Raw genomic sequence first — 20,956 nt, 5'->3', positions numbered from 1 at the left:
CATTTCATTATGCTAATTATAGAATGCAGAAATGCTACCTTTAATTTGATACCTAATGCTCTCATGAAAAGCAAGTGTAGTTTATAAAACATTTCATATTCTCATTTTCCAAAACAACCTTGTACTATACCACAAATGTAATTTCCTTCCTTAAAAGAACTTCTCTCTCACTACCAAACTATTTTCTTCAGCACTGAAGGAACTGCATCTAGGTTATGGACTCGGATATTTACTTCCTCAGCTTCTCTATAATGAAAGAATAGGCAGTGTCATTATAAATGATGTTAGATGGGTACTTTGTTTTTATGTCAGTAAATTGAACTGTAACATGCAGTACTAGGGATACACAAATCAGCAGAGACACATATTATATTGATCTCTACTAATGTTACAGGAGAAAAAATGTGCATTTCAAACATAGTAGATGTATAAACTTGTGATAAATCATGAGAAGAGAAGGGTTTATATGTATTTTGAAAGCAAAGGAGAGGCTGAACACAGAATCCCATGCCTTCTCTACCAGAATGCTAAAGCTAGGCCCTACAAGATAAGCTGCATGCTTATCTTGCTTGGTATGAAGGAACCCATAGATGGTACTGCGTGACACTGGAATGAAATGGGTCCACAACCTTGAAGAAGAAAAATAAAATGTATGGGCAAATAAAGGAAAACAGCATGAAGATAAAGTCATCCCACCCATATCAAGTAAGTAGTCCTGTACCTTTACCCACTGTTCGAATGCATAGATGTTGTAGTTTAGAGGTCTGGTTGCATGCCTTAGAAAGGACACTTAGATTTGTGATCTTTTAACTTGGAAAGTTATAAAAAGGTGGTGAATTCTAACAGTAATTTGGATTTGACCTCAAAAAATATTCAATAGACCTCATTTCCTCACATCAGGTCTATTTGATTTGTAAGTACTTCACCTGATTGGATTAAATGTTGAATAAGCAAAACTTTGCTTGCAAATATATCGTCTTACTGTCATTGAATGAAGAAATCTAAAGCGAGTTAAGCAACAACTCATTGCTAAATCATTCTCACCTTTCATGACATACTCATTTTCAGACGATCCAGGCAAAGTTAGGGCTTTGAAAAGGTTTGTTAACAGCTGTTCAACCATAGGGGCTAGCTCCACAGCAGATATCCTGAAAATAGAAAAACGTAACATAACAGTTTTTTTTTCTTAAAGCAATTGATACCTTTCAGCACCTGACATATTTTTAATAAAACAATAGTAAGTTATTAAATCAAAACACACAACCGAAAGACAGCCATAGGTTACCACCCTAGCAAACTATAGAAGCGGATTTCAACTGCTGTGGCAAGAGTTACTTACAAAGTGGTATTGTTGGGACCTCTCATAGTGAATATCCTTTCAAGAGCATGAGCAGCATATGTATGAACAACAATGTTTTCTGCTTGTAAGTGATTAATTAGCAGTGGGAGGGACATCAAAAGCTGTTCCTTTGGAAGCTGCAAAGCAAGTGTTAAATTAACAAGGACATGTTACTTCCAGTGGCAAAAACGATTGTGACAATGAAAATATTTAAACACAGCAAAAGAAATTTAACTAAAAGGCCAAGATATACCTCTCTATTTATGAACTGAAGTTTAACTTAGTACATTGCCTTTCATACAAACTGTTAACGGATATGTAGTGATATTTTACAATTACTGACATTTTTCTTCGATTAAATTTTTTTTACAGTAACCATAGATAACTTGAAAATATATCAAGTGCAAATAGGAAGTGCCCTTGCCTGATTCCTGAAAATCATAACGTATTTAATACCGTCTGCTTTCAGCACAGGAAACTCATTCACTGTAAAAGAAAATAAAAGCGCACAAGTCAAGCACATTATCATTGATGTCAAGTGCCAAAGCAAGCCTATAATCTCTGTGCCAGAAAACAATGTAAATACATTCCCAAATACATTCCAACACATACTGTGTAACTGCAAAAAGTCAAAGAACCAGGAATTGATACATCGACTGAACTTGAGCTTTGACATTATTCAGTCACTTTTGCAGAGGTTCAAGTAATCACTTCCTCTCCATTCATGTGTTTTATCAATAAAGCCAATTACACTTCATATACACAGTTTAAAACTGCGCACAGTTTCTAGCACTGTAACACAATTACTGGTGGAATATTTCAACTCACCATTTGGTGACTTCAAATCAGACAGTATGTGATTAACAAAGAAGTCTGTTAAATTTACTAACTCATTTGCTTGAGTTATTCCATGCTGAAAATGGAAAAAAAAAACACTATTTAATATTTAAAGCAAGACACAAGAAAATATAAAATGTTCGAGTGGGACAGAGAAACAGTACCTTTTGAGTTTGAGCTTTGGAGGCAAGTGAGGTCACGAGATAAATTGCAGCATCTTTGTGTTTCCAATTAATGGAGGGATTTTTGGCATATTGTTGCAACATAGAATTGACATAGCCAGAAAATATTGCTGTTACAGGCCCTTCAAAGTATTTGCAAAGACCCCGCACCAAATCACAAGCTGCCCTTCGCCTGGTGTCGATGTCTGCAAAACAATTATAAATTAATAAACCTTAGAGAATGAGATTGCTTTTGGGCATGCATGGGTGGGATAAAGGTCACAACTTCAAATAGATCAAAAAAAAAAGTCTAGATGTTGAGTGTCACCAAGCTAAAATAGAATTGTTGTTTTTCCTGTAAACTGCAGCTCCTTCAAGTAATAGTTTTCTACATTGTAACTTACTTTGTTCATCTGACCCAGCAGATCTTCAGTCAGCAAATTATTTCTGTAGCAAACTGAATTCTGTCTGCACAGTAAATTTTGGCAGCGAATCCAGTTGCAGCAATATCAGCAGAAACATGGTATTGGGAGCATTACTACCAGGATGTTAACTTCCAGGAAGCAATCATCAACTCATGTATCTGACATAATTTCACCAAAGTTACATTGGAGTTTTAAAAAAATATTGTTCTCAGCTAATGGATAATGACAGCAAGGCTGCATTGATTGTCTTTCCTGGGTTGCCCTAAAATGATGATGGTGGGCCTTCTTGAACAATTACAGCCCTTACGCTGATGGTGCATCCACAATAGAGTTTGGCAGGGAATTCCAGGATTTTAAATCACCAACGTTGCAGGAATGGTGGAATCTGCCCAAGTCAGTACAGTGCAACTTGGAAGTAGTGGAATTCGATAAATCATGCTGCTGTCTCCCTCTTGGTGGTAAAGGTCACAGAGCTGCAATGTGTGCTGAACTAAGCTTAGTGAGTTGCTATATGCCTCCTGAAAATCGTACATAGCATGGCCCAGCATGCTGGTGGATTATAGGGGACAGAGGGCAATTTAAGTGCAATGGCCAGGCGCTGATCTATTGGAGCTGCTCTGTCCTAGATGGTGTCAATCTTCGAGTATTGCTTACCTTTGCATCTATTCAATTGCGTGGTGACCATTCCATCATACTTCTGACTTAATGCTTCTGATGGTGATGAGGTTTTAAGGGGTCAGGAGATGACCCACTTATCAAGAGCATCCAGCCTCAACTCTGCTCTTGTAGCCATGATGTTGAACATGGCTGGGTCAGTTAAGCTTTTGGTTAATGGTGACTCATAGAATGTGATCCTGTTGCCACTGAAGGTCAGGTGGTAGTGATTCGCACTTTTGTTGTAGGAGATGGCTACTGCCTAGCACAGAATTATGCAGCACTTATGATCACAAGCCTGCAATTTAGCTAGGTCATGCTGTCGTCAAGCGTGGCTACTTCATTTTGTAGGAATGAAATTTGATGCTGAAATCATAAGCAAATAGCTTCAGTTCTGAGTTTATGATGGAGAGAGGTCATTGATGAAGCAGCTGAAGATGGTTGCGCCAAGAATACCCTGAAGCTTTCCTGCAGCAATGATCCTGGGACAACAATGACTGACATCCAACAACCAAAGCTATTTTCTTGTGTATTAAGCCACTGCATGATCCTCTTGTTAAGCCTTAGGTTTGCTATATCTCCTTGGTGCCTTACTCGGTCAAATGTCACTTAGTTGCAAAGCGCATTCTCCGGCATTTAGCTTGTGTCCATGTCTGGATCAAGTTTGTGATGAGGTCTGGAGCTGAACATTTTTGGCAGAACCCAAACTGAGTGTTGGCAAGTAGGTGTTGCTTGATAGCACTATCAGTGACTCCTATAATTTTACAGATGATTGGTAGGAGGCTGCTAGGATGATAATAGTTTGGGTTAGATTTGTCCTACATTTTGTGGATAGGACACAGCTGGGAAGTGTATTACATTTTTGGGTATGTCAGGAAAGAAGGAAAACAGGTAAAAGTGAAAGCAAACATTAAGCTTCTGGCTGGAAGCCACAGCCGCTGAGAAACAAAGAACTTCAAAATATATTGGATAGTTTGAACATTTATCTATATAATGTGATTAGCAAAGTGATACAGATGAAACAAACATCCATTCATTATGGACAAGATTCACTAAATTACCTGATCCCTCCAAATCTCTCCTAATGTACTCTTCAGAGTTATCTTCAAATGCTTCTTCATCAGCAGCTAAAAATAAAAACAAATATTTTGCTGCTGGTAAAGATGAAGAGGTTTTGTTTTTTGACATACCTATCAATTCGGTAAACAATTCATTTGAGGTTTAACCATACCAAGCTACTCATGCAATCACATTTCAAAACATTACACTCTATGCAATTCAAGATTTTACTCATAAGTTAGAATTCTGGCCATTTTGTAAATAACTACAAAATCTTGAAAACAACATAATATGTTGCTCCCAAAGTCATTATAAACATGCATGCTTTCTTTCCTGCACTCCTAAATGCCCCAGTTCATGCTTAATTATTATTCTACAACTATTAACAGCCAGCCTTCACGTAATGTCTAAATGACGAACATCACCAAGCTATTCAACAATGAATGGCATCCATAGAAGAACAACTCACCAATGTGCATTTTCAACAGTTGCACTGAACCATTACAGACATTAATGCTCTGTATTTGACAATATAAATTCCTTTGGAGTCATTTACCTCTGAATTCCATGTTCGGAACAATAACTTTTTCACAGATACTGGTTAATATATTCTGATCTTCAAATAGGTGTTTGTAGTGCGGTCTTTCACAAACAGACGCCAGGAATTGAATAGCATTGCTTACCAGCTAAAATGATAAGGAAAAAAGATGATTAGCTTTTTACTTGATGCAAATTAAAAGAGAGGGAGAGCTTGGGGTGACGGCAGGAGGTACTTCCAGTGTCAAGTACTCCCATGTTAATTTCATTCAAAAACAAAAAACAGTATTCAACTTATGAGAAGTTACCCCATTTCAGGTCTATACTCAAAGCCCATAGCACTCCAATGATGTGGTTTACTAGAGCAGCTTGCATGCATCTTGGAACAGCTCTCTTTCCTAAAACAGAAGGCAAAGCTGTAGAGGGGTGCTGATCTAGGAGGTGCTACTAGAACATAATCTATTACTTTCCGTATTAAGCTTTGCTAGATTGAAGTTTAGTATTAAGTTTTGCTTATGTATAACTTTATTTTAAAGATATTGTTGAGACAGAAGCTTCTTACAATTACAGTTGTTATCTTCAAGGTTTGTGCAGTGAGTTAGCAGCCGCGTGGGAGGGAGACAGCAACCTTTACGTGGTCCTCCTGTTAAAGTAAGTTTTCTAACTTGAAAACCTGCGAACTAATGCTGTCAAGAATGCAATTGAACCCTGTTCACCGGGCTCTCGGTCCAAACAGTAAAAACCCACAAGAAAATGGGTCCTCTCAGGGACAACAAAGTCGAGAAATAGGACCAGCAACAAGAATATACCAGCTCAACGTTGAAGGCCTATCCTGGGCAAAACATGAGCTACTCGCAAAAGACCTCTGACAGGAATGTGGACATAGTCACCCTGCAAGAAACTTACCTCACGGATCACTCTAATCGTCGAACCCACATTCCAGGGTACCAACTCATTGCAAGCAGGGTTAACAAGGCATACAGCCCAGCCACCTACATCAAGGAAAGCCTCACCAAAGACACAGAAAACCTAAAATCAGACGACCCCTACCCCATCTCCAAAGCAGATAAGCTGATCACCACAAATGTCTACAAGCCACTAAATGACCTTTGGCCCAACATCATAATACAGCCTGCAGCACACCCAACCATCTACACTGGTTACTTCAACAGCTAACATCACATGTGGGTATATCTCAAGAACAACACTGCAGAACAGCTGTCATAATAATAAAAGCAAAATACTGCGGATGCTGGAAATCTGAAATAAAAACAAGAAATGCTGGAAATACTCAGCAGCATCTGTGGAGAGAGAAGCAGAGGTAACATTTCAGGTCAGTGACCCTTCTTCAGAACTGGCAAATATTAGAAATGTGAAAGGTTATAAGCAAGTAAAGCGGGGGTGGGGCGAGAGATAACAAAGGAGAAGGTGTAGATAGGACAAGGTCACAGAATAGCTGACCAGAAGGTCATGGAGCAAGGGCAAACAATATGTTAATGGTGTGTTGAAAGAATCCCAAACCCCAAACACTCCTTTCAGGTGAAGCAGCGATTTACTTGTACTTCTTTCAATGTAGTATACTGTATTCACTGCTCACAATGTGGTCTCCTCTACACTGGGGAGACCAAACGCAGACTGGGTGACCACTTTGCGGAACACCTCCACTCAGTCCGTAAGCAGGACCCCGAGCTTCCGGTTGCTTGCCATTTCAACACTCCCCTTGCTCTCACGCTCACGACTCTGTCCTGGGATTGCCGCAGTGTTCCAGTGAACATCAACACAAGCTTGAGGAACAGCATCTCATTTACCGATTAGGCACACTACAGCCTGCCGGACTGAACATTGAGTTCAATAATTTCAGAGCATGACGAGCCCCCCATTTTACTTTTACGTTTTAGTTATTTTTTTCTTTTTTTTAGTGTTTTATTTTATTTCATCTCAGTTTGTTCAGTTTGCTTACCCACTTTTTTTCATGTTTGTACTTGCAGCTGTTCAATTTTCAGTCCGTTAACACCCTATCTGTACTAATGCTTTGTCTTTCAACACACCATTAACATACTGTTTGCCCTTGCTCTATGAGCTGGTCAGCTATTCTGTAACCTTGTCCTATCTACACCTTTGTTATCTCTTGCCCCACCCCCACTGTACTTGTTTATAACCTTTCACATTTCTAATATTTGCCAGTTCTGAAGGGTCACTGACCTGAAACATTAACTCTGCTTCTCTCTCCACAGATGCTGCCAGACCTGAGTATTTCCAGCATTTCTTGTTTTTAGATCAGCTGTCATACTGGGCTTCCACGCATGACTTGTGTACAATGCAAAGCAGCCTGGTACATTCCATTCTGCCAGGTGGAAGGAGGACTACTCACCTTATCTTTGCCTCATGACCCATGACAACAACGGCCGACTGCTGATGTGCTCCCAAGTGCTACCCATTTTCCACCACTCCCAACATTGCTCAAGCCGCATCCACACCAGCCTCAAACTACCATCCATAAATTCAAAGCCAAAACCACAGTGGAACCTGCGGAAGGGCAACTGGGATGCCTACATCAGATATACAGAAACCACTATTACCCGGATCCCACCCTTCCCTGAAAACTACAACCGCTTCACTTGACTTCTCCACCAAATTTATTCGCCAGCGCTTCAGAAATACCTACATCCCTTGTTGGAATCTGGAAAGTGAAGGGCTTCTGGAAGAATACAAGGAAAATGAGGGCCTCTATGTGACAACAGCACTCAAGTCCCTTGATGAAAGACACCTCATAAGGTGGCGGGAAACATCTGAGAACATTGACTTCACGTACTCAAGCTGAAAGGTGTGGAAACGCCTGCGCCACCTGGGAGCAGCCAAGCCACAACCACGCCAGCACCCCAGAGTCAACGCTGATGCTGTTGCTTCACAACTCCTAATAAACTCAAAGATACCGGTCAGCAGGAAAGATAAGCAGATGGTAAAAGCAGCCCTGATACAGTCTCTCAAGACTGTTGCTGGGCAGACAGACTTCTCAAGCCCTTACACAAGAGGAAATGGACAGCACCCTGTCGGCTACCAAGCCAGGCAAAGCAGTAGGAGTCTATGGGATTTACCTAGAATTCCTGAAGAACATCAGATCACAGGGAAGGAAGTGGCTAGCAAAGCTGTTTACCAACATCCACAGCACAGGTACCATTCCAAACATCTGGCGCCAATCTAAGATAGTGGTCACTGCCAAGCCAGGGAAACCACTCGACGACCTACACAGCTACCGCTCCATCGCCCTGCTCTCAATAACATAAAAGGCCCTGGAATACCCCTGCTAAACAAACTGAGTCCCAACCTGGAAACAGCGATGCCCACCCACACAACAGGCGAGTTTTCGCAAAGGCTGCAGGTGCTCTGAACAGGTCCTTTCTCTGACCTCGCATATTGAGGCCGGTTTTCAGAACCACCTTTGTTGACTTATCCTGCATCTATGACACAGTGTGGCGTGCAGGCATGCTGCTGAAACTCTCCAAGATCATCTACTGTGTGAAACCCTACAACTAATCAACTCCATGAACAGCAACCGACACCATGTGCAACTCAAAGATCAAATCAGCCGCCCACGCAAAACCAACGGGCTCCCACAGGGATCAATTCTCGCACCAGCCCTCTTCAATGGAGTCACAGTCATTTACAAATATACGAATTACGAGCAGTAGGCTACTCGGCCCCTCGAGCCTGTTCCGCCATTCAATAAGATCATGTTGATCTGATTGCAACCTCAACTCCACATTCCCACCTAGCCTAGACAGCCTTTCACCCCTTACTTATCAAGAATCTACCTCTGCTTTAAAAATATTTAAAGACTCTGCTTCCACTGCCTTTTGAAGAGTTCCAATGACTCACGACCTCAGAGAAAAAATTTCTCTTCATCTCTGCCTTAAATAAGCGACCCCTTATTTTTTTTAAACACAGGGACCCCTAGTTCTAGATTCTCCCACAAGGGGAAACATCTGTTCTATATCCACCCTGTCAAGACCCCTCAGGATGGTATGTTTCAATCAAGTCACCTCTTACTCTTCTAAGCTCCAGCGGATACAAGCCAAGCCTGTCTAACCTTCTTCCAGGCATTAGTCGAGTAAACCTTCTCTGAACTGCTTCCAACACATTTCCATCCTTCCTTAAATAAGGAGACCAATACTGTACACAGTACTCCAGATGTGGTCTCACCAATGCCCTGTACAGCTGAAGCATAACCTCCCTACTTTTGTATTCAATTCCCCGCGCAATAAACAATAACATTCTATTAGCTTTCCTAATTACTTGCTAAACCTGCATACTAACCTTTTGCGATTCATGCACTAGGACATGCAGATCCCTCTGCATCTCAGAATTCTGCAATCTCTCACCATTTAGATAATATGCTTATTTTTCCTTCTTCCTGCCAAAATGGACAATTTCATATCTTCCCATTATACTCCATTTGCCAGATCTTTGCCCACTCACTTAACCTATCTACATCCCTTTGTAACCTCCTTAGATCCTCTTCAGAACTTACTTTCCTACCTATCTTTGTGTCATCAGCAAATTTAGCAACCATACCTTCAGTCCCTTTATCCAAGTCATTATGGCATAGGAGGCCATTCATCCCATCGAGTCCATGATAGCTCTCTGCAGAGCAATCTAGTTAGTCCTACTCCCCACTTGATCCCCATACTCCTGCAAGTTTATTTACTTCAAGTACCCATCCAATTTCCTTTTGAAATAATATCCCTTCCAGAAAATCATGGCTCTTCCTATATGCTGACGACTTGGCCCTGGCCCTCCAGGCTGAATAACTTCAGGAAACTCACTGAAGGTCTATTTTCTCTGGAAGCCTACTTCACAAATTGGAGACTCTGACCAAATGCCGCCAAGACTGCCATTTCAGTCTTCCACTTGAACAACTCAAAGGCCAGGGAAGCACTTCACGTCCAATTCTGCGGCTGACCACTCACCCGCAACCCAACGCCAAAATAGCTTGGCGTCACTCTTGACCATAAACTGACCTACTGAAAACACCTCCAGAACACCAGAGCCAAGGTCAAGACAAGAGTGAATCTAATAAGGAAACTGGTGGGTACCACCTGGGGCAGCACAGCCAACACACCACCCGCTGCTTCACTTGCTCTGGTCTACCCAACAGCAGAGTACTGCTGTTCAACATGGCCAATGAGCCACCACACAAACAAGGTAGATATCCACCTCCAGGTAATCCTGAGTATCATTTCTGGAACGTTGAGACCAACACAGCTCAAGTGCCTTCCTGTGCCGGCACACATTGAACCTTCTGATGTCCACAGGGAAAACATTCTCCTCAAACACAACCACTGGTTGATAGCTAACGAAGCACTCACATTGATACAAAACCTCAAAAAAACCTCCGCGCACTTGTCTGAAATCTCGTAGCCCCTACTGGAATATACTCCACACCCTACAAACCGACGACAGCCCCACCTCTCGATGGTGCTGGTCGACTGCTAACATCACCAACCTCAACCTGGTAACTGACCCGAATAATGAAGTCCCAGATTTCAACTTCCCATGGAAAATCTGGACAACCCTCAACCGCTTGAGGACAGGCCAGGGAAGATGTGGCCACTTGCTCCACAACTGGAACATGAAGGCCAGCTCAAATTATGACCGTGGCCATGCACTTCAGACCATCGCCCACAAAGTGAACTCTTGCCCTGACAGATCTATTCCTGGTGGAATCACAATCATTCACATTGCATTAGCTGAAGCCACTGAATGGATTATTAATCTCAACATCAAACTATAACTGTTTCCCCAGCATATACACCATCTGCATGAACAGAGAAACTTTGTGCTGAGGCTAAAAGAGGGATAAGACAAGTAGTGAAAACACCTGATTCTATGTATTTTGTCACAGTTCTGTTCTTTAGGATGCAATATAGGGAATTTTGGACTTGTCTTAATATAGCGGCAATCACCAGGCTAAGGATAAGCAACATTCATAAGTTATGTGCCCTATCCAATTCAGACAGGCTAATATAATTTCTTGCTTTGCTTTGTTCGTCACTGTTTGGATATTTTACATGCACTGATCTTTGTTTTCACTTTCCAAAATATACAATTACTCTAACCATTGGTGTCGCTTCCAACATGAAGATGCAGCAAGCAGTTGGGAAAGCAAATGGCATGTTAGCTTTTATTACGAAGGGATTAGAGTATAAGAGAAAAGAAGTCTTATTACAATTATGTAGGGCCTTGGTGAGACCACACCTGGAAGTACTGTGTACAGTTTTGGTCTCCTTGGCTAAGTTGAGTATATCCAGACATAGAATAGATTTTTGGATATTAAGGGAATCAACGGGCATGGGAACGGTGCTGGAAGATGAGGTAGATGATCAGCCAAGATCTTACTGAATGGAGGAGGAGGCTCGAAGAGCCGTATGACCCTCCCTGCTCCTACTTCTTATGTTGTAACCTATTGAACAAGGAAAAGAGACCTAAAAATAATGTTGCTTACAGTGCACAAACAGACAGTAATAAAAGAGCATGATGAAGGAGGTTCAAATGTTGCTTAGGAACATGAATTCACTATTTAGCCCCATGAGCCAGTTACACCATTCAATGAAATCATGGCTGATCTACGACCTAATTCCCCATGTCTGCCTTTGCCCCATATCCCTTTAATATCTTTGGTTAATAAAAGTTTATCAAGATCAGATTTAAAATTGATCCAGCATCAATTGCCATTTATGAAAGCACGTTCTCAACTTCTACCACGTTTGCTAATTTCACTCCTTTATGGTCTGACTTCAATTTTTAGGCTTTGCCCCCTAGTTTTAGACTTCCCAACCAGAAGAAATAGTTTCACTTTCTCTCTATCTACCCTATCTGTTCCTCTTAATATTTTGGAAACTTTGATCAAATCACCCCTTAACCTTTTTAAATTCCAGTTTGTGAAATCTCTCCTCATAATTTAAACTTTGGAGTAGGTATCATTCTGGTAAATCCATGTTGCACTCCCTCCAAGGTCAATATATACTTCCTTGCAACTTGGAAACAAATTGGCTCCAACAGTAGACCCAATGTCAGTGCGCAAACTTGTACCAGCTGGTGTTATAGTCATAAATAATAGTCGTAAGTAATGATAGAGTTGAGCTTTTCTCTAGATTTCACAATACTTGAAGACAACTGACTTCTACCATGCAAACTCAGAAGTTGCAGCAGGGATTTTGGTTACTTGTAGAAGAGTTTGGTTCAATCACCTCCACCACCCACCCACACCCACGTTATCACATTCTAAACCTCAACCAGAAGGATGTTTAGACAATTTGTTTGTAAGCCTTTAACACAACTGTTTTACAGCCAGTCTCTAGAAGATGCAAGAGAACAATCCAGGTACACTGAAGATTGTCTGTCTCCTTCTGTAGGAGAATCACATAGCTGGAATCAGGAGCTCACTAAGCATAAACTGAAGAGAAAGAATCTGCACCCGACCAGGATATAGTCAAAGGTTAATTCTGAAAATGAGCAAACCACAAAAAAATGCATAGTGCGGCAAGTATATAAAGAATTCGACTTCTGAAAAATTGCCCAAATAAAGCAATCAATTTCGAACAAATTGCTTATATCACATTTCATGGTTACAAAACTTACCAAGTCATATTTAACCTCCTGTTTGGTTGTAACCAGTAAATTCCAAATAGCAGTGACAAACTGAGGTAGGTAGGGCTGGAACTCTTCATCATATTTCTGAGCGTATAGAGCAGCATTGTCACATATTTGAGACTTCAGCAGCTCCAGTAAACCAGCTTCCTCTTCATCCTGCAAGAAATGAAAAAGACATTAGAATTACAACAATAAATTGAAAATAAATGATCCTTAACTTTTGTTTCAGCCACTTTCTTAAAGCATTCCTAAGCAGTGGGCATAAAGAGCCAGATTATGAATAGCTAAACATTCCAATTCTGCCCCAGACCATAGAATACCTGTAATCAGTATTACAGGAGAAAAGCCTGTTAATACTTCAGAGCAAGTCTTGAACATTACTGACCAAAAACATGATTTGAACAGCAACTATTAGTTTTTGTGTACCGAATAAGATATTATTCCTAAAACATCAGGCCTTGCTCACTAACATGGTAAAGTGGGAGAACAGAAGCTTGGATGAACATTTAATGCTCAATACAATATCACCATTTTTGCCACGAAGACATGGTGACTATTGCCATTATATGCTGGGCTGTATGATGTGACACCCACAGACAGCAGAGCCTCCCAGTCCTTCCTGTCATCTATCACAGAGGTCTTAGATGACAGCAGGAGGGAGAGACTGGACAAGCTGCTAACTCTGGACTAACTGACAAAGGCCGTCATGTCCTTCGAGACGAGTAAAACTCCCAGAAGCGATGGCTTACCGGTTGAGTTGTATTCGGCCCTGTGGGACTGGGTCGGCCCGGACCTGCTGGAAGTATACGAGAGTATGCTCCTGGCCGGCAGCATGTCAGAATCCATGAGGAAAGGCATCATCGCCCTCATCTACAAGCGGAAGGGGGAGAGGGCAGAAATCAGAAATTGGAGGCCCATCTCACTGCTTAATGTTGACTACAAGATTCTGTCCAAAGTCAAAGCCAGTCGAGTCAAGTCTGCTCTGGAGTTGATGATCCACCCTGATCAGACCTGTATTGCACCCGGCAGGAAGATCTCCGATAGTCTTGCGCTACTCAGGGATACGATCGCCGATGTACTGGACAGGAGGGTGGACACCTGCCTCATCAGCCTGGACCAGGAGAAGGCTTGACAGTATATCGCACACCTACATGCTGGACGTGCTTTCCAAAATGGGGTTTGGGGAGGGAATCTGCAATTGGATCAAACTGCTCTACACAAACATCAGTAGCGCAGTCTCAATCAATGGGTGGGAATCAGAAAGTTTCCCGATCCAATCTGGAGTCAGACAGGGCTGTCCTCTCTCCCCTGTCTTGTTTGTTTGCTGTATTGAACCCTTTGCTGAGTCCATTAGGAAGCATGCGAGCATAAGAGGGGTGACAATCCCAGGCAGTGGAGGCACTCAGGTTGAAACCTCCCTGTACATGGATGACATCGTCGTCTTCTGCTCGGATCTGCTGTCTGTGCGCAGACTGATGAGCATCTGCGACCAGTTCAAACTGGCCTCGGGAGCCAAAGTTAACCACAGCAAGAGCGAGACCATGTTCTTTGGGAACTGGGCTGACCGATCCTTTGTCCCCTTCACCATCAGGTCAGACTACCTGAAAGTGCTGGGGATATGGTTCGGAAGGGCCGGGGCGTGCACCAAAATCTGGGAGGAGTGAGTAGCCGGGGTACAACATAAGCGGAGCATGTGGGAGCAGCGATCTCTCTCCATTGTGGGTAAGAACCTGGTCGTCAGATGCGAGGCGCTCAGTGTTGCTTGTCGTGGCGCAGGTCTGACCCATAACCCACTCCTGCGCTGTGGAGGTCACCCGAGCCATTTTCCGCTTCATCTGGGGATCCAAAATGGACCAGGTCCGGAGGGACACGATGTTCAAACCTCAGAATAAGGGCGGAAAAAACGTACCCAACGTCACCCTCATCCTGATGACTACCTTCGTGTGCGGCTGTATCAAGCTGTGTGTAGACCTCCAGTACGCAAACTCCAAGTGTCACTACGTGCTGAGGTTCTATCTGTCCCCGGTGTTGCGAAGGATGGGCCTGGTCACATTGCCGCGGAACGCTCCATCCAGTTGGACTGTGCCGTACCACCTATCCTTCGTGGAACAGTTTCTGCGGAAAATTTCCTTTGACCACCGATCCATCAGGCAGTGGTCTGCACGGAATGTCCTTAAGGCCCTACGGGAAAAGGAGATGGTGGATCCTGTCGGATGGTTCCCCAAGCAGACCGCCAAAGTCATTTGGCGGAATGCCTCATCACCAGAACTTTCAAACAAGCACCAGGATGTAGCTTGACTGGTGGTGAGAAGAGCCCTCCCCGTCAGATCTTTCCTGCACGCCCAAAGTCTCATCCCCTCCGCACAATGCCCTCGAGGTGGCTGTGGTGGGGAAGAGATGGTTGCCCACCTCCTTCTGGAATGTGTCTTTGCAAAACAGGTGTGGAAAGAGATGCAGAGGTTTTTGCAGCTCTGTAACACAGGAGTCTGTGCTCTATGGGCTGTTCCCAGGGACGCACATTGAGATAAACATCAACTGTTGCTGGAGGACTATCAATTCGGTGAAAGACGCCCTTTGGCTGCCCGAAACTTGCTGGTCTTCCAGTGCAAAGAGTTGTCCACGACTGAATGTTGCAGACTGGCACATTCCAAGGTCCAGGACTACGTGCTGAGGGACGCACTAAAGCTTGGGGCAGCCGCAGCAAAGGCTCAATGGGGAAAGACCACTGTGTAAGGTCCCCCCCACCAAGCTGAACGGAGGGGCTGGATCCATGGGAAACCCCTCGAACTGTATCGGGAAAATTTTCATTTCCTGTAAAATGTATATGGCATGAAAAATGAAATGGAAGGGTTGTGAGGCAACTCACTCCTGCATTGAAGGAAACTGACCTCCTTTGCACTGTTTGCAATTTTTGACTTGGTGCTGTTTAGAACGGTTGTCATGTATTTTTTTTTTTTACAGATTTTTATGAATAAAGTATATTTTGGAAATTAAAAAAGCCATTATAAAGAGAAGGTAGCAAAATTCAAGCACTTATTAACTATTCCTACATCTGTTAAACCCAGAAAAGAATGCTGCTTCAAGAAAGGGCTTAGCTTTTAACTGAAACTCTATTCATAGGAACTATATATCATAAATGTAAACTGTCAAAGATTTAGTAGATACAGTTTTTTTCTATAATTCATTCTTTCAAGTTGTGTAGTAGTTTTACTACAATTTCCATTTCAATGTGGGACAACTCCTGAACTCTCATGGACAATGAGAGAGAAGCAGTGAGTCAGTCAAAGGACAATTCAATTGACACAGTGAAAAGTACAACTGCACTGCAGCATTTTACGAAATGGTAAAGACAACAGATAATATTTTTTGGATGCAAGACAAATCCAGGGAAAGTCTACTTCTGTGTTCCCTTATCTGGGGAACAAAAGAGATGATCCCTGCACCCCCACCAAAACTCTTCTGACACAACTTCTTACAGTGTCAGGAGTGGAATTTATACATAAACATTGCAAACAACAGAAAATCCTTCTACAGACCTGCCACTTACATTAGTTTGCAGTAACTTATTGTCCAAAGTGAGCAAACTATGGAAGTTCATCATCCATGTTCCCATGTTATCTTCAAAAAATTCTGGTAAATCCTGCAGAATACAAAATTAAAATATTAAATGCACATCTACTTAAAGGCACATCATAAAGTGTACTCTAAATAATTGAAGACTTACTTGAAAATTTAAGCTATAGAATAGCTTGGCAATCAAAACGAGGGAAGAGAAGAGAACCTTCAACACGCTGACATCCTTGGCATGTGTATGGCACAGCTCAATAGTAGTCTGCAAAAGTTATATACTTAAAATTATGATAGAAAACTACTACACTGGTATAATTTTCAACCTTCAATTCAAAACCTATATTCTCTCAAGACTGAAATAATCAGTGAGGCATTCAGAAATTTCAAAACTTAGCCAAAAAATGTATGAAGTTGTCAGTAACATTCACCTTAAAGAGTGCAGTGAGGGGCTCTGCAAATGTGTCCAACACCAGTTTAATCTCAGTCCACAATTCATTTGATTTGAATTCATGTCGATACCTAATGGGATGAAAAATGGAATGCAAGTTTTATTCGAAAAAAACAAGACTTGCATTTATATAGCACCTTTCACAATTCCAGGATGTCACAAAGCAACTTACAGTCATTAACTCCTCTTAGTTTAATGTATGAAATCCAACAAGCTCCCACAACAGTAATATGATAATGACCAGATAATGTTTGTGAGATGTTGATTGAGAGATAAATATTGGCCAGGACACCAGGGATAACTCCCCGGCTGTTCTTTGAAATAATGCCATGGAGTCTTTTACATCCACCTTACAGAGCCTTGGTTTAACATCTCATTTGAAAGACGGCACCTCCAACAGTGCAGTACTCCCTTAGTATTGCACTAGAGTGTCAACCTGGATTTTTGTGCTCAAGTCTCTGGAGTGGGACTTGCCACTATCTTCTGACTTAATATTTCCAAATTTGCTGATGACACAAACTAGGTGGAAATTTAAGTTGTGAGGAGGATACAAGGAGGCTTCAAGGGGATTTGGACAGGCTAAATGAATGAACAAGAACATGGCAGATGGAATATAATGTGAATCAGTGAGCAGTAATCCACTTTGGTAGAAAAAAACAGAAAGGCAGATTATTTCTTAAATGGAGAGGGGTTGGGAAGTGTTGATGTCCAAAGAGACCTCTGTGTCCTTGTTCATGAGTCACTAAAAGCTGGTATGCAGGTGCGGCAAGCAATTAAGACGGCAAATGGTATGTTAGCCTTCATTGCAAGGGGATTTGAGTATGTTACAAGCAAGGCAGGATTAATGTACTGTTAATTCAGTCCCACTACTCTACAGGTCACAGCATATTAGTAAAGTCTCCCATCTACTGGAAATTAGCCAAATGAAACACCTTAGTTATCCCCGAGAGCAAAACACACCAAACCAGGTTTCTTTAAACAACAAAATTAACTATTTATTAATAAACCAAGTATTGAACAATAATGAGATAAATCTGTATGTATGAAAAGATTTTATAACTCCTTATTCTTCCTAACCCTCATGCACACACATAATTCAAAAATCTGATAACCAGTTTTAAAATGAGGTTTTAAATTAGAACTGCTTCTTAGGAATAATAAAATAACTGGGTAGCGTCTGGTAGGATATTTCCGGATCAGTGAGGTGTCCCAGAGTTGAATAGTTGGATGCCACACAAAGTCTTTCCAGGTGAAATTAATGAACAGTCTGAGATGGGTAGGTGTTCAAGGCAATTCGTCTGTAGCAGGCGTTACACACAGATCTTTCAGCAAAGGATTGTAGCAACAGGTCTACTTAAATTTTAAAATAGCACTCTAACATTATAACTTACTTGACATTTCAGGATCTCCCCAAAACACAAAAGGCATCAGGACTCACTCTTGAGGCAGAGACTTTCCAGAAACTGGAGGCAACAGCAATCTGCCACACCCGAAACACAAGGCTTCCTTTTTTCAAAGCTGTGTCCCTCCACAGATTGCAGCAACTCCTCTTTTCCTGGATTTATTTCCTCTCCAGGGGTCTTTTTCTTTCTCCAGGGAGAACAGAGCCCCAACTCAAATGTAAGTTTGCTTTTTTTTTTAAACAAGAGAAACAAGTCTTCCCTTCGGGGAAAGTTCTTTTTATGGTCTGCAAACCCAGGTCTCCAATTGCAACTGGCTTTTCAACCCAAAACTGAAACTAAACTTTTAACAACCTAGTCACAAGACAGTCATAGATATTTCTGAAATAAAAACAAGAAATGCTGGAAATACTCAACAGGTCCGGCAGCATCTGTGGAGAGAGAAGCAGAGTTAACGTTTCAGGTCAGTGACCCTTCATCAGAACTGACAAATATTAGAAATATAAAAGGTTTTAAGTAAGTAAAGCGGGGGGTGGGGCAAGAGATAACAAAAGAAGTGTTGATAGAACGAGGTCACAGAGAATAACTGACCAGAAGGTCATGAAATAAAGGCAAACGGTATGTTAATGGTGTGCTGAAAGACAAAGCATTAGTACAGAGAGGGTGTGAATTGACTGTAAAGCACAAAGCACTCCAAGCACAAATATTAAAAAAAACAGAAACAGTAGGGAGACAGTAGAAACAAACAAAAATAAAATAACCAGATAAAAAAGAAAAAATAACTAAACATACAAAGGGGGTGGGGCCTGTCATGCTCTGAAATTATTGAACTCGATGTTCAGTCCGGCAGGCTGTAGCATGCCTAATCAGTAATGGAGATGCTGTTCCTCGAGCTTGCATTGATGTTCACTGGAACAATGCAGCAATTCCAGGACAGAGCTGTGAGCATGAAAGCTGTGGGGGCGTGTGTTGAAATGGCCAACAACCGGAAGCTCGGGGTCATGCTTACGGACTGAGCGGAGGAGTTCCGCAAAGCGGTCACCCCATCTGCGTTTGGTCTCCCCAATGTAGAGGAGACCACATTGTGAGCAATAAATACAGTATACTAAATTGAAAGAAGGACAAGTAAATCGCTGCTTCACCTGAAAGGAGTGTTTGGGGCCTTGCATAGTGAGGAGAGGAGAGGTATTACATCTCCTGCCATTGCAGGGGAAGGTCCCGTGGGAAGGGGACAAGGTGATGGGGGTAATGGAGGAGTGGAAGATGCCTTTGGTAGTGGCATCATGGTTGATGTGGCATAAGTGGCAGAGGATGATCCTTTGGATCTGGAGGCTGGTGGGGTGGCAAATGAGGACAAGGGAACCCTGTCACAGTTCTGGGAGGGAGGGGAAGGGGTGAGGGTAGAGGTGTGGGAAGTGGGCCGGACACAGTTGAGGGCCCTGTCAACCACAGTGTTGTGGGGGGGGGGGGGGGGGGGGGGGGGGGGGTGAATCTCGGTTGAGGAAAAAGACATATCAGAAGCACTGTCATGGATGGTAGCATCATCAGAGCAGATGTGTCAGAGACGGAGAAACTGAGGCAACGGAATGGAGTCCTTATAGGAGGCAGGGCATGAAGAAGTGTAGACGAGGTAGCTGTGGGAGTCGGTGGGCTTATAATGAATATTAGCAGACAGCCTATCCCTGGAGATGGAGACAGAGAAGTTGAGGAAAGGAAGGGTAGTGTCGGAGATGGACCATGTGAAGGTGAGAGAAGGGTGGAAATTCGAAGCAAAGTTGACAAAGTTTTCTAGTTCCGGGCAGGAGCAGGAAACGGCACCCATACAGTCATCAATGTACCGGAAAAAGAGTTGAGTAGGACTGGAATAAGGAATGTTTGACATATTCCACAAAAAGACAGGCATAACTAGGACCCATGCGGGTCCCCACAGCAACACCTTTTACTTGAAGGAAATGAGTGGAGTTGAAGGAGAAGTTGTTCAATGTGAGAACAAGTTTAGCCAGGTGGAGGAGGGTAGTGGTGGATGGGAACTGGTTGGGCCTCTGTTCAAGGAAGAAGCGGAGAGCCCTCAAACTATCCTGGTGGGGGATGGAGGTATAGAGAGATTGGACGTCCATAGTGAAGAGGAGACGGTTAGGACCAGGAAACTGGAAATTGTCAAAATGACGTAGGGTGTCAGAAGAGTCACGGATGTAGGTGGGAAGAGACTGGACCAGCGGAGAAAAGATAGAGTCAAGATAGGTAGAAATAAGTTCAGTGGGGCAGGAACAGGCTGAAACAATGGGTCTGCCGGGACAGTCCTGTTTGTGGATTTTGGGAAGGAGGTAGAAGCGGGCTGTCCAGGGTTGCGGGACTATGAGGCTGGGAGCTGTCAAGGGAAGATCTCCAGAGGTGATGAGATCAGTGACAGTTCTGTGGACAGTAGCTTGATGTTCAGTGGTGGGGTCATGGTCCGGGTGAAGTAGGAAGAAGTGCCTGAGAGTTGGCGCTGAGCCTCTGCAAGGTAGAGATCGGTACGCCAGACAAAAACAGCACCAACTTTATCTGCAGGTTTGATGACAATGTCGGGGTTAGACCTGAGAAAACGGGGTGTGGCAAGCTCAGAGGGAGGCAGGTTAGAGTGAGGGGGGCAGAGAAATTGAGACGGCCGATGCCTCGCCGACAGTTTTCAATGAAAAGATCAAGAGCGGGTAAGAAGCCAGAGGGAGGGGTCCAGGTAGAGGAGGAATGCTGGAGGCAGGTGAATAGGTCTGCTGGTCAGGGGGAGGAATCCTGGTCCAAGAAGTGAGCATGGAGGCGAAGGCGACGGAAGAAGAGCTCAACGTCATGCTGAAAATATTTCTGGTTGTTTGGATACAAAGTCTTAACAGCCTGCA

The 20,956-nt window shown here is 42.7% G+C and overlaps 1 protein-coding gene across 2 annotated transcripts in view; it reads right to left on the bottom strand.

Annotated features, from left to right (window-relative positions):
- The window catches only part of cse1l (CSE1 chromosome segregation 1-like (yeast)), a 54,335-nt gene that overhangs the window by 18,149 nt on the left and 15,230 nt on the right, over window positions 1-20,956 (bottom strand). For both annotated transcript variants that reach the window (XM_068048263.1, XM_068048264.1), the window contains exons 6-16: window positions 16,661-16,751; window positions 16,387-16,494; window positions 16,210-16,302; window positions 12,651-12,818; window positions 5,032-5,161; window positions 4,478-4,543; window positions 2,341-2,543; window positions 2,168-2,252; window positions 1,764-1,825; window positions 1,340-1,476; window positions 1,045-1,148 (exon numbers count right to left, since the gene is read on the bottom strand). In XM_068048263.1, coding sequence (XP_067904364.1) covers window positions 1,045-1,148; window positions 1,340-1,476; window positions 1,764-1,825; window positions 2,168-2,252; window positions 2,341-2,543; window positions 4,478-4,543; window positions 5,032-5,161; window positions 12,651-12,818; window positions 16,210-16,302; window positions 16,387-16,494; window positions 16,661-16,751 — 1,247 coding nt within the window. The remainder of the gene's footprint in view (window positions 1-1,044; window positions 1,149-1,339; window positions 1,477-1,763; window positions 1,826-2,167; window positions 2,253-2,340; window positions 2,544-4,477; window positions 4,544-5,031; window positions 5,162-12,650; window positions 12,819-16,209; window positions 16,303-16,386; window positions 16,495-16,660; window positions 16,752-20,956) is intronic.

Source organism: Heterodontus francisci, chromosome 16, assembly GCF_036365525.1.
Source record: "Heterodontus francisci isolate sHetFra1 chromosome 16, sHetFra1.hap1, whole genome shotgun sequence".
Lineage (NCBI taxonomy): Eukaryota > Metazoa > Chordata > Chondrichthyes > Heterodontiformes > Heterodontidae > Heterodontus > Heterodontus francisci.
Note: the sequence above shows the minus strand (reverse complement) of the source record. Positions and strands in the feature narration are given on the sequence as shown.